Source organism: Colletotrichum fructicola (genome assembly GCF_000319635.2).
Source record: "Colletotrichum fructicola Nara gc5 chromosome Unknown KSG_Nara_v1_contig05, whole genome shotgun sequence".
Lineage (NCBI taxonomy): Eukaryota > Fungi > Ascomycota > Sordariomycetes > Glomerellales > Glomerellaceae > Colletotrichum > Colletotrichum fructicola.
This window is the reverse complement of record NW_027094055.1, coordinates 4,845,005-4,858,283: the sequence shown is the minus strand read 5'-3', so window position 1 is coordinate 4,858,283 and position 13,279 is coordinate 4,845,005. Positions and strand designations below refer to the sequence as shown.

The window sequence follows — 13,279 nt, the reverse complement described above, 5'->3', positions numbered from 1 at the left end:
ACTGCAGCAGAGAAGCGTTCATGATGGCGCGCGCGGGAGAGATGTTGGAGCTTCGGTTCGGGTATGGCTGGATGCTTGTTGCTGGTAACGTAGGTAAGGTACGCCGTAGTCGTCGGCCGTACGTCAGGACGAAGTCCCCACAAGGGAGCCGATGACCTCTTTTGCCGCCCGTTTGGGACTAGCGCCGCTGCTACCCTTCCACTTGAAGCAGCGAGTCTCCACCTCCTTCAACATCTGTTGGGAACAGCTGCTGATTGGTCGGTGGTACATCGGGATTTGCTGTACATCCGTCACATGCATTAAGGCACTTTACTTTCGACTGCAGCTTGAATGAAGCTCCAACTATTGAAGAAATGCTTGGATAGATGAATAAATTGAAATTGCACGCTGCTTCGTAGGAAGTATCTCGACACGCCATTCTAACTTTCCCTCGAAACTATGCGCTGCATACGTGGCAGTCCCAAGGAAATAACCAAATCCAGCCCAGTGCTATCTATGCCAGTATCTATGTGCTGAACTCATCCGAGAACCGATATCTCCGAGTTCATGATCCCCTTTTCCGAGTGTACGCAAAACAAAAACGATGCCAGATGCACCGTGACACGTGTATGAACGAGCATGTGTATGTGAGAAATGTGTACGGGATAGCCCTTAGTCTAGTCCAGCGACCCTCATCAGCCCGTATCCAAGGGTCACAACGACAGCCAGTGTGAGGATACTGCTGGGAACACCTCTGCTGATGAAGTGCTTCACTTGGAGATATCTCTGGCCGGTCGGGTCTTCTTTCATGATGGCAGCTACGAAGAGTTAACTCTAGTCCAAGGCAAGGATTCCGAAATGACTTACTCATGTTGGGGAATCCACTGGTAGGCAAGCCCATAGCGGCACTGCACATTAGTACACCACCCATGACGAGCAGGTTGGGGTGAGGCTCGTCCATGTTGCTGCCGACGTCGAATACCAGAGGCAAGATGATTAGAGCCGCGACCGTGTGGCTGATGAAGGTGGCAATGATGAGAATCAGGGACGAGAACACAACAAGAACTCCGTAGAGGCTCATGCCCTCGACCTCCTTGGTCACCACGCCGGCGATGGTGTGCAGCAGGCCAGATGACTTGACCGCCTTGCCCAGAGCCAATCCTCCGGCAGCCAAGATAATGATGGTCCACGGGAAGTTGTTGAAATCTTCCTTGGTCAGAATACCAATACCAAAGAACAGAACGATGGGGATGATGGCAATGACACCCATGTCTCCGAAGACGCCTTCCAACTGATGGCTGGCGCACCACAGACCGATTGTGACAATCGTGACGATGGAGACAAAGTACTGAATGCCGGTGAACTTCTCCTTCACAGGACGAATGGGGGCAATTGTGGTTCCCTTGCTTGGCTGGAATGTGATGAGAAGCAGAACCCAGATCACGAGCAGCGAGACAACTCCAACGGGAATGACAATGAAGAACCACTGGATCCAAGTAGGTGCCGGCTTCATGATTCCAACAGCAACCACGTTCTGCGGCGATGCGATGGGCGACAGCATGCCACCAATGTTGGAGGCAAGCGCAATACCCATGATGACCGCCTTGGACATGTTGGACTCAGAAGGCAATGTGCGCAGCATTGGCTGGGAACAGTGTCAGTAAGATTCACGTCTGTATCAGGCAATCTGGACTAACCTCGATAATGGAGAAGCAAAGGACAGGGGCAGCAACATTGCTAATCAGCATACTCGCGAAAGCAGCGACCAGCATGTTGGCGATGAGAACCGTCCGGGGTGTGGTTCCCGCCTTGCTCAGAACAAACGTGGCAAGTCGCTTGTCAATCTTGCACTTAGACAATGCCGCCGCCAAGGTGAAACCACCCAGGAGAAGCATGATGACGGGTGTCCACATGGCCGAGAAGATGTACGAGGTGGCAGCCTTGGAATCCAGCCTCCTGTGCGGCTTGTCCTCTGAGCGAACGACAGTCAAAACGACGCAGAGGAAGGGAATCATAAGTGAAGTCACGAATAATGGAATGGCCTGTGAAGTGTGTTAGCTCTGTTCCGCTCAATCCTGTGACCATTGGACTCACCTCCGTAGCCCACAAGATACTGACGAACACGATCAGAGCCAAACAGTTTTGCTGCTCAGGCTTCTCCATGATGGGAATGAAGAGGAGCAGGAAGAAGATGACAAACGCAATCAGAAGGGTAAGCAGGGGCGTGCTGGCCACCCAGGTCGGGACGACGAAGCGTCCCACGGGAGTAACCACCTCCTTTGTCACGGGGGCGAGCTCGTCATCTCCTTGGAGTCGTCGAGCGCCGGACAAACCGTCTCTACCCAGCAGGGTTCTGCCCAAGCTGGCAGCTTCAGCACGGCGCTCCATACCGATCATGTCTCTCCAGACAGTGTTTCGCTCCCAGACGACATGTTCACGAAGGTGAGACCGCAGATCTCTCTTGGCGAGGTTCTCGTCGCCATTAGTGACAACCTCAGCGTATGCCTTTTCCATCTTGGAGATGTTCTCCTCGATCGTCTTGATGCTCTCCACCTTGAAGGGGTAGGCAGAATCGACGTGGGTGCTCATGTACTTGGGGCGCAGCTCCCTGTCCACGATCTTGTCGAATTTCTTCAACACCTTGCGGAAACCCGTTCTGTTAAGCTGCACGTATGACTTAAGCTCACAGAGCTGGACATAGAGGCTGATGATACGCTTCTTGAGCATGATGCTCGACGAGTAGAGGAAGGACTGGTCCGGAATTTCGTCCTGCGTGGTGCTGTAACGTCGTAATGATCTTCCCAGCGTCAGCTCGGTGGACGCCGTCAGCTCAGTCGTGGAGTGGCCGAGGTTGGGAGCTGTCTTGCGCCTGCCTCCACCAAGGCTGGACCGGCTCTTTGTCAGACCGGTGGTCTCGTCGTCGTCCTCATCGTCATCACTGTCGTCCATGTTGCCATCGATCGACTCGGATCTTCTGCCGTTGGTCCCCGACATGCCCGGTCGGTGTCCGCTGCCGAACGACCGTCTAGGCCCACCGTTCTCCTCCTCATCTTCCGAAGAGAAGTTGCCGACGTCGCCAAGCAGCTGGTTGACCTCATCCAGAAGCTCGCCCTCCTTGGCTACGTAAAAGGAGCAAATCTTCTCCAGCTCTACGCCGAGAGCGCGGCTGAAGACGTCTTCCGGTTCTTCATTTCGGATGAGGGGTCTCGATTCCGCGTCGCCTGCGCTCGTCTGGTGGACGGTCTTCTCGAGCTGGTAGATCCTACAGCGAGTCATTAGTCATCTGAGACCTCGGGGTACGGTTGGGGAAGGCATTGGAATCTCACAGCTTCTTGAGGTTGCTGTAGGCAATGTAATGACTGCTCCAGTCCGGAACAGCATTAAACTGGATGCTGTGGGAGAACTTCATGTCGTCCTGCTGCTCGAGCCACTGCTTCTTCCAAAGTCTCTTCTGTTCGCGCCGGGCGGCTCGGTCGTCGGCGGTCTTGCGCTCGGCAATGGGCTTGTAGTCGTCGAGCTCGAAGCTCTCGGTGTCCGCAACGGCGGTGCTATGGCTGTTGGCGGAACTCCCTCCCCGTTCCCGAAGGCCTGATGATGGGTTATCGAGGTCAATGAGAAGTCCTGGCGGCGCAGAGCCTGGTTGATGGGTAGAGGAGGGATTGCTTTGGGGTGCCTGGGGCGGTATGGTGGCAGAATGCGGTCGCGTGCGACTTCTTATCGGGATGGGGTATCGCGATGCGCGCGGATCAGGGTACCTAGGCGTGCTGGATGATGTTTAAGCTACTGGAATAGCATCCCGCGTTTTCGTGGTGGCTGCAACACGTGGGGAAAGCGTTGGTCGTCCTGTCTCCCAGCTTGTTGAAAGAGCCGCGTGACGATGTAATTGGTTTCATTTGGGCCTAGCGCAATCCAGCTCCACGGGTGCCACGTCCATGCGATTAGTGTCGTTGCCATTGGTTGCAGGTCGCTCGGATGGAGCAGAAATCCATCTCGACCCAGCAATCTATGAATCTATCAGGATATTACCTAAGACGGTGACGTGACCTTATTTACCAAAGAGGTGTAGATGTGGATGCACCACCGATATAAAGTTTCATCCTTGAAGGGCATATTCAATGCCAGACCCTCCAAGTCGCCAGTCATCGTGGGGAGCTCCTTGAACGAAGCCGTTCTTATCATGCTTTCCCGTGGAAATCAAGTCGTATTCCGAGTTCTCTCTATATAATCGTCGGAGAACGACGAATCTTGCTATTACTACCTGTACTGTCCAACTCATTTCCACACCCTATTCAAACATGCTTCTGTTTCTTCGCAAAGCTTTTTCTTTCTTTCTCCTCCATACGCGAGTAGTCCTGTCTATCTATACGCAAACCCATGCTGTGGATATCTTTCTCATGCTTGATTCCTTCTAATGCAGTGCTCTTCTGAAGTCTGGAAACTCGAGTGGGTATCAGTCAAATGAAATGCCGAAAAAGACAGACAAACGCAAAGAGAACATGTCATCCTTCAGAGGGACTCCCGAAGTCTAGCTCGGAATCCCTCGCAGTTGTACTGCAGCCAAATTACAAGCGGCACTGTCGAAACCGCAGCGGCTGTGATGAACCACTTTGCGGTGCTGTTGCTGGTCAAATTTTCCAAGGCTTGCTCCGCCAGCGGAAACAATGCGCCGGAGGGGTATCTCAAAAGAGCAAGCGAGGCGCTGGTGGCCACCGCATGCTGGGGTGAAAGGTCAATGATGTATACGGCCGATGTCATCTGCGGCCAGAAGTCAGCCGTCATTTCCTCAAAAGAGGCAACATCACGGAGACCAACTTACAGTGATGGCAAACAGCCCGCTGCCGATGATATAGTCGCCCAACAGGGGCACCAAGTAGGACACGCCCGGCCGAGCAGTCATGTTAAATATAATCATGCCAGCCACGACAAGGAGAGCAGCGGCGCTAAGCAACGGGAGTCGGTGCTCTGGAAGCCTATCACCGCCGCGCGCAAGTCTCGAAACCACGACATCGCTAAGAAAGCCGAAGATGAGGAGTCCGGTGAACATGCCGACGCCCATGCCGGCAAATGCCAGACCGGCCTCGGCGGTGTTGAAGTCATATACCGTCTTGTAAGTCATCGGCACATCGATATACAGCCAAACCTGGAGGCCGTAGAAGAACGATGTAACCATGATGGCCGGCAGTATACTAGGCTCGAAGGCTAAGGTCAAAGGCCGGATGGCCGCCTTGTAGAGCAGCGACCGCAACGGCTTCGGTGCAACGGTCTTGCTCTCGTCCACCTCACCGTCAACGTTACCAACAATGCCCATTGCGGCGTACTTTCGCCGAAGCACCGGCAAGTACGTCTCGCGCATGAACACCTGCGTGAGAATGGTACTCATCAAACACTATTTCATCCAGTCAGCATGGCTCCATCAAGTTGGGGAACATGAGATGACGCCCATCAGTCCGCCTCGTCATGAGCAACTCACCATAAAAACCAAGAAGCCAAAGCACCCCCTCCAGCCCCAGACCTGCGCAATCCCGCCTCCGAGCGCAGACCCGACCGCAGGACTGCAGACGCTCCCGAACGCCATCACCGATAACGCCCGCGCCCGCTCATGCTTCAGCATCACGTCCGTCGCTGTCCCGGAGCCCTGCGTGATCGGGCTCGCCCCGGCACATCCCGCCAGGAACCGGAAGAAGACGAGCCACTCCGCCGACGGCGCGACCATGCAGCCCAGATTACAGAGGAGAAGAAGCACATTGCTGACCTGGTACACCGGCCTCTTGCCAAACACCTCGCTCAGCGGCGCAATCAGCAGCGGCCCGGCCGAGAACCCCAGCACGTACGCCGACACCGTCAGGTGCGCCAGCGAGGAGTCGTCCTCGATGCCGAAGTCGCGGATCACCTGGTCTAACGCCGGCGTGTACACGGCGGAGGCTAAGGGACTGTACCCGGAGAAAAAAGCAAGACACGCGGTTAGCGCGGGGGTTCCGTTTTTTGACACCAACGGTGCAGGATGGCGCGAAGTCTAGAGGGCGGTCTGCCGCCCGCCGCTTGCATGTCGGCCATGTATGGTGGAGGTGTGGACTTACGTGACGCATGTAATGAAGGCGACCACTAAGATGTGAGTCCACCGCTTCCTAGCGGACCACAAGATGGGATCGAATGGTTCGCGGCCGTCTAATTCGGACGGCGAAGCTTCTGGCGCGGGGTGGTGATCGGCGCCGGCGGCGTCAACGTCCGCCTTCTCAGGGTCCAGAAAGCGGGTAGCTTCGTCGGAACGCTTGTCATCCGATGGAAGCCATTCTGAGGTTTCGATGATGGCGGTGTTAAAGTCCTTCTCATCCAACAACCGGATCCCATCATCCCCATCTGCCGCCTTGTTCTTGGTGAGCATTGCCAAAACCCTGGTTCGGCCAAGTTTTGACGTCTTGTCCGTCCGGATCGCAAGAAGCTTGCTGATCTTTGATTTGTCTTTTTTCTGCCTTCTATTTGACAATCGGCGATGGAGGGGAGCAAAGGTATGTAAACTGGAGTTCGGCCAAAACCAAAGAGGGAAGCTTGATGCCGACGGGATGGAAGCTCTCGTCGTTTCCGAGGTTTTTCCTTCTTATTCCCTCGCTTGCAGAGCGCGCAGAGGCCGTCTCTGATCTGTTTGACAGGCTGTTTGTCGTTCTCGTGATGGCGAGTCAACGGAGGGAAGACGATAGAAAGGGGTGAAAGGATGAAGCCGGAAGAGCACAGCTTCGGAACGAGGCCGTCGCCCGTTCGGCTTGCACGGCTTCATGGGAGACCCCGGCGTGGAGGAAACGTATCAGGACCGCCCCGCAAGCGTTGCGCTTCAAACTTTATTTTACGAGCTTGAAAAGTGGTCGATGCGACGCTATTAAGCGTTGTCGGTGAGCGACCACTTTTTTGACTTTCAGTAGGTTGCTGATGTGATCGCGTTACTACGAATACAGGCAAACACCGACAGCTACCACACATTGGCGATAAAGCAGCCATGTCCTGGCTTTCATGGAACCGCCGTCCGGTAGCACAATGGCATTCTGCCGTCCTACCCGCGCGTCCGCGCACCACCGCACCTTACCTCGTACTGGACTACGGTATGGTATGGCATTTCGTCTTTACCGTCCGTAACGCATTGTCTCGAGAATACAGACTTTTGGCGTAGGTGCCGACTCGGCGGTTCGCCTGTATCACGATGTTGGCTTGGCATTATAGACTCCCCTCGAACGAGAGTAGAGTTCCCGCCAGATCGTGAAGAGTAACCCCTCCTTTGCCAAAGAGACCACGGCAATTCATATTACGGCTCGAGTAATGAGAGAATAAATATGACACGAAAACCCCGCCGTGGCAACCAGTAGGCATAGTAGTGCTGGCTCATGCGTTGCAGCTGGTTCACCGCCAAACACCTGTCGAGACGCCGCCTGTGCACGACGTCGTGACAATCTCGGAGTATTTCCTAAAGCACGCGGTCTGGGCCAAGCCAGCCCACTTCCCCTCCGCCCAGCCATCTGCTATCCCCTCAACTATAGGGGTCCTGAGATCTCGGGCCCGCGCCCCGGCTCGGCTGGGGGCGACCTCTCATTGGAAAGGATGGTCTCCGAAAAAGTTCCGGACCCCTCGGGGTCCCTTCCTGAGGTCGTTGTCGATGGGGCTCAGAAACATCACCGTGACATTGACGTTGAAAAGTGCGCAAAGGGCCCTTCTGGCGAAGATATTGCGATTGAACCGACTGAGGAGCAGGAGAAGATGCGGCCAAGATATTTTGACGGGACGGCGACGCTGACTGTGGGAGATGGTGTGATTCTTATTCCAACTCCGAGCGCGAATCCGAGAGGTACGTCTTTGACTTATTGAGCAATCTCCCAGAGACAAGCTAGACAAACTCTTGTGTGAGTTACGGACATTTTTTGACTGACGATGCGCAGATCCCCTCAATCTCCCAGGATGGCACAAGAAACTCATCGTGGCGATCATCGTGCTGTGTAAGTCAACCGGCACCAAAATCAAACTGTGATTCAATTTCCGGAGGCCTAGACTCACAATGTGGTCCTCACAGACGCAATATCTGGCGTATGCCTAATCACCGCCCTCTCCGCGCTGATTGTGTACATCATGCCGGATTACGACCGCGAGGGCATCACCCCAGACCAAATTTCGAACCTCTTCACGTTCCCAAACCTTTTCCTGGGGCTCGGCAACCTCGTCTCCATGCCCATCGCCGTGGCGGTGGGCAGACGGCCGGTGATTCTCGCATCGAACGTCCTGCTCTTCCTCGCCGCCGTGCTCTGCGCGACGAACCGCAGCTACTACTGGCATCTCGGCGGGCGCATGGTCGCAGCTTTCGCGGCGGCCCAGTGCCAGGCCTTGGCTCTGCTCATCCTACAGGTATGGCACACACGGCATAAAGCGTCCGCGTTGAGAGCTATATTGGGTCGTCGGCTAACTTCAAACGCCTCAGGACATCTACTTTCTCCACCAGCGCGCGCGCGTCTTCCAGGTTTATGCGTCCGCGGAGGTCCTCCTCAACTCCAGCCTGGTGATCGCGTCGTCGTACATGGCCGACGCTCTGGGCTGGCGGTCGTGGTACTGGCTCTTCGCCGGCCTCTCGGGAGTCGCCATGGTCCTGACCTACTTCTTTGTCCCCGAGACGGCGTACGACCGGTCCATTGAGTCTTTCATGGGGACCCAGCCGACTGATACGAGCAACCTGCTGCCCGCGCAGAGCAGCAGTAATGGCGCCGGGCTCCTTGACCGAAGCCGGTCGCCGGGGCCGAAGTACACCACGGCGGACGATAGGCCGAGTCTGGATCTCGAACGATTCGAGAAGCGCACCTTTGCTTCGAATCTGACTATCTTCGTCCACAAGCCGACCTGGTCTCGTTGCTGGCTATGCCTCAAGCAGATCGGGCAGGTGTTCCTGTTTCCCCATGTTCTCTGGGTTGCCATCAACAACGGCCTCTTCCAGGGCATCGACGTTTCCATCCAGATGACCTACGCAGAGGTGCTCGTCAAGCCGCCCTACAACTGGGCCAACACCTCCGTCTCCCTCATCCAGCTGGGCCAAATCTTCATCGCCCTGCTGTGCGTCCCGGTGATCGGCTGGATGAGCGACTACGTCATCCGCGTGTCCGCCCGACGGAACCACGGCATCCACGAGCCGGAGCAGCGACTCCTCGCCTGGATCCTGCCCATGGTGACGGCCCTGATCCTGACGGTGCTGTACGGCTACGTCCTGAAGAACCCCGAAAGCTACCACTGGATGGCCATCGTGTCCGTCGTCGACGGCTACCTCATCGTGCTGATGGGGGTCAACACCGTGGGCACGGCGTACCTGATCGACAGCCACCCGAGCTTCGCCGGCGCGATCTTGGTGGCGCTGCCAGTCACCCGCGGGATGGTCGGTTTCGGGCTCAGCAAGCATACCACGGAGTACATTACGAACCTCGGCCCGGTCCGGACGTTTGGGATCTACGCCGCCGTCAGTGCGGCGTTTTGTTTGTTGGGCGTCCTCCTATTTTTCAAGGGCAAGCGAGTCAGGAGGATTTGCGCTCAATTGACGCAGTAATGCGATGACGACCTTTATGAAGTATTGAGATATGAGACGTCGAAATGATGAGGGAACGGTCGGGCGCAAGTATTGGGCCTTGAAACGATTACCCTTCTTGTACATATTAAGAAATATAGCAGAGTGTACAAAAAGAACCTTGCTTCTCCAACCTACCTACGTGATCTTTCTCAGGATTCAGACCACAACTGCAGGCCACAAAGGGTTTGCAGTCTTCAAAGAGTATGACAGTCTCAGCCAGTGAGACGTCGGACTTTATTGAAGAGGAGTGCTCCTCTTCAATAGTTATTTGGAACGTCACTCTGACTAGTAGAATCGATTTATGATAGACTAAAAGACAACCTCCTTCAATCACTTTTCAGGTACGCCGCTCTTTCAGAAAACCGACAGTGTGGCTTTATTCAAAGACAGCTCAGCCGAGTAAACCCTTTATCGTGGAGCTGGGTAGTCTTGGTGACTAGATCGAGAGGAGAAATGTGACGAACTTTTGATGAATCACTCCCGCTCGACATCATGGCTTCCAGCTATAAGGGTCAGTTCAAGACTCACATTCCCACCTTCAACTCACAGTGATCAACCATCAACAACCAACTTTACATCAAAGCTAGAAATCAACATGAGCTGGCGCAAAGTCTTCAGAAATCTTCCTCTCGCAGAGAACGTCTAGATGACTCCTCGTCGTGCTCATCGTCTTGTTCCTCGTCATGCTCCGGCTGTTCCTTGGACGAATCCCAGAGCATCGACAGCGAAAACATCTTCCGCGGCGCAACCCCAGCCCCTAGCACCACCAACCCCGAAAGCCGCACAGCCGCACCGCACCGCAGCGTCCTCGTTCGCTTCTCTTTCCTCAAAGACAGCAACAACACCATCCCAGTGCGCCTCACAGACCTCGCCGGCGGCTACGGCATGTACCACTTCCTATACCTGCTCAGCGAGGCCGCCATCATGCTCATGTGCAACCCCGACACGACCGTCCCGTTCATCGTGGAGCACCTGCGCCCCGTGCATGCCGTCATCCAGGCCTACTTCAAGGTCAAGATCCGCTGGGACCTGGGCGGCGGACTGCTGGGGCACACGGAGCTTCCTCTCGTCGACGCCCATGAGACGTGGGACGACGTTGTCAAGATGCTGGTGGGATTGGGTGGGAGGGGAGGCTGCGTGGTGGTGGACTTACCGGAGGATAAGGTGGAATATTTGCGGCGGGTGGTCCCTGCGGTTGTGAAGCCGGATGACGAGCCGGAGACAGATGAGGAGGAATACCCGGAGTATGCGGATGAATGTGGGTCTGTGTGACCGAAATCACCGGAGTGGGGCCCGGCACGGCGCTTGACCAACTCGGCGTGTCAAAAAAAATGAAAGCCGAGAGATATCTCCAAATCTACAATGAACACATCTGACCACCAAGTGATGACCGCTGCGAAATCCCATCCCAATTCGAGATTAGGTTCAGTCTGGGCGCCGAAATAAACGGTCACAGTGGACACGCCCGCCCCTGTCCGACCCCTGAGCTCCGCGAACCACTCGGCGCGTCCCCTGCCGCACGTGCACGCACCTCCCCACACAAGCTTCAACATCTTTCTCGCCTCCCGCTCATCGGAGGTTAGTCGCATGCAACACCGTCAGAACTGCACCAAACCTCCAGGCGAGGTTCCAACAGTCGACAATACGTCCACATCCATCGGCGGGAATTACAATCCTGCAAGACAATACCGCCCCCGCAGGATAGACACGCCAGTGAACCCCTGGTTCCTGCACGATAGCGCCTGGCTGCATTATCTCTCCGTTCACCACCACCCTCACCCGGAGGAACCCACGTGGGATACACCCAAGCCCACTCAAGGTTCCCCAATCCCAAATGGTTTTATCGTAAATGACCTTGACGAAAAAAATTAAAACCATATATACATATAAATAATGGCATGGCTTCCTCGCCTTGCTTCCCACGCAGGCCACTAGCCTCCCCCGCCGCCTGGATCAAGCCCCTCGTTCTCGTCGCCAGCTTCATCATCTTCGCCGAGTACACCCTTTCCCAAGTCATGGCGCCCAAGGCAGGCTCCTCCCTCCTCGCCGCGCTCGCCGTCTTCGGCACCGGCTCCGGCGCCCTCAGCGGGTCCGGCACTACCGCCAGCGGCAACAGCTCCGCGGGCGCCGGCGGCGTCGACCTCACATGGCACGCCCCCGCAAGCTCCGAGGTCAACAACCTCACCTCCGTGATCAGCGGCAAGGGCGTCTGGGGCTTCATCTACGACACCTCCGCCACGCCGGACGACAAGTACGGGCAGTATAACTGGTGCAACATGCCCCACGTGCGCAAGACGGAGTACGTCAAGGCGAGCGATGAGTACGAGCTCAAATACGTCGAACTGGTTTGTTTCTTCTCTCTCACTGCCTTACAAACAATCTCACAGAAGCGAAGAATACTCACACTTCCCACAGATCCACCGCCACCACAAACGCACCCCCTACGCCTCCAACGCCTTCCCCGTAGAATCCTACCAGTGGAACTGCGACGAGCAAGGCCTCTTCTACTACGGCGAGCCCTTCGCCTCCGCCAACAAGCCCGCAAAGACCTACTGGAAGGTCTACATCTCCCCCGTCAACCCCTTCGTCCCCGCCGGCTGGATCGGGACCTGCCAGTTCCCGCAGATCACCGCCCAGGGGCTCGACGACTCCTGGGTCCACGGCGCCGACCTCTTCGGCGTCTACCACGACCTGCTCGGCTTCCTCCCGCCAAAGGACGCCGCCGGCTCCGCCGACTGGCTCGCCAAGGTCAAGTACCGCGTCACCAACAACCAGATCACTAGCCAGGTCGCCGGCATGGTCGTCAACGGCATGTGGGGTACCGCCGCCTCCACGGGCCTCAGCATCCAGGCCGCCGGCGTCGACTCCCTCGAGCCGCAGTACTCCTGCCCGGCCGGCGCCGCCCTCTTCTCCCGCATCAAGTCGTCCGCCAACGCCCCCTGGCAGCAGCACCTCGACGCCGCGGCGCCCCTCTACGCCACGCTCGACGACATCTCGGGCGTCCCCGCCGACGACGCCGGCTTCCACGCCAGCCTCGACCACTACTACGACAACCTCTCCGCCCGGCAGTGCCACGACAAGCCGCTGCCGTGCAAGCTCGTCGGCGGCGCGAACAGCACGACGTGCGTCACGCAGGAGCTCGCGGACGCGGTGTACCGCCTCGGCCACTGGGAGTACTCGCAGATGTACCGCGACGCGGGCCCCGACGCCCTCGCCGCCAGCGTCGCGAACTGGGGCGTGTGGGTGGCCGAGCTGGCGACGCATCTGCGCGCTGTGGTGGCCGGGCAGAGCGAGACTATCTACTTCCACAACGTCGCGCACGACGGCTCCGTCTCGAGGCTGTTGTCGATTTTGCAGCTCGATAAGATGGTCTGGCCGGGCATGGGCTCCGAGGTTGTGTTTGAGCTGTACAAGAAGAAGGCCAAGAGCTCTTCCGACGGCGCAGCTGTTGCCCAGAGAGCGGCTGGATCGGATGCGAAAGCCGGAGAGAGCGGGTGGTACATTAGGGTCCTCTGGAGCGGGCAGGTTCTCAAGTCATCGAACCCGTCGCTGGGTTTGATGAACATGATTCCTGTCGAGACGCTGCTGGCGTATTTCGATGGACTGGTTGGAGAGAATGCAAGCCTGATCAAGGGCAAGTGCACTGCGTAAGGGAAAATGAAATCACGGGATGATGTACGATGATATTTATCGACATATGACATGTGTACTTATACATCT

At 56.5% G+C, this 13,279-nt stretch overlaps 4 protein-coding genes across 4 annotated transcripts; 2 read left to right on the top strand and 2 right to left on the bottom strand.

Annotated features, from left to right (window-relative positions):
* Positions 1–651: 651 nt before the first annotated feature.
* CGGC5_v010098 (putative transporter) lies at positions 652–4,122 on the bottom strand (the record flags this gene model as incomplete). The annotated part of the gene is made up of 6 exons (XM_066152264.1): positions 652–797; positions 847–1,624; positions 1,677–2,021; positions 2,074–3,241; positions 3,306–3,652; positions 4,033–4,122. 6 exons carry the CDS (start codon positions 4,120–4,122, stop codon positions 652–654), a joined length of 2,874 nt encoding a protein of 957 aa, XP_066008470.1.
* Positions 4,123–4,485: 363 nt separating this feature from the next.
* Positions 4,486–6,361, bottom strand: CGGC5_v010097 (Efflux pump rdc3; the record flags this gene model as incomplete). The annotated part of the gene is made up of 4 exons (XM_066152263.1): positions 4,486–4,734; positions 4,796–5,365; positions 5,450–5,909; positions 6,057–6,361. 4 exons carry the CDS (start codon positions 6,359–6,361, stop codon positions 4,486–4,488), a joined length of 1,584 nt encoding a protein of 527 aa, XP_066008480.1.
* Positions 6,362–7,563: 1,202 nt separating this feature from the next.
* On the top strand, positions 7,564–9,538 carry CGGC5_v010096 (putative MFS-type transporter; the record flags this gene model as incomplete). Its single annotated transcript, XM_032021128.1, has 4 exons — positions 7,564–7,807; positions 7,899–7,955; positions 8,030–8,358; positions 8,432–9,538. The coding sequence occupies 4 exons, from the start codon at positions 7,564–7,566 to the stop codon at positions 9,536–9,538; spliced, it is 1,737 nt and encodes a 578-aa protein (XP_031881888.1).
* Positions 9,539–10,051: 513 nt separating this feature from the next.
* Positions 10,052–13,210, top strand: CGGC5_v010095 (uncharacterized protein; the record flags this gene model as incomplete). The annotated part of the gene is made up of 4 exons (XM_066152262.1): positions 10,052–10,070; positions 10,206–10,821; positions 11,487–11,904; positions 11,975–13,210. The coding sequence occupies 4 exons, from the start codon at positions 10,052–10,054 to the stop codon at positions 13,208–13,210; spliced, it is 2,289 nt and encodes a 762-aa protein (XP_066008479.1).
* Between the last annotated feature and the right edge of the window lie 69 nt (positions 13,211–13,279).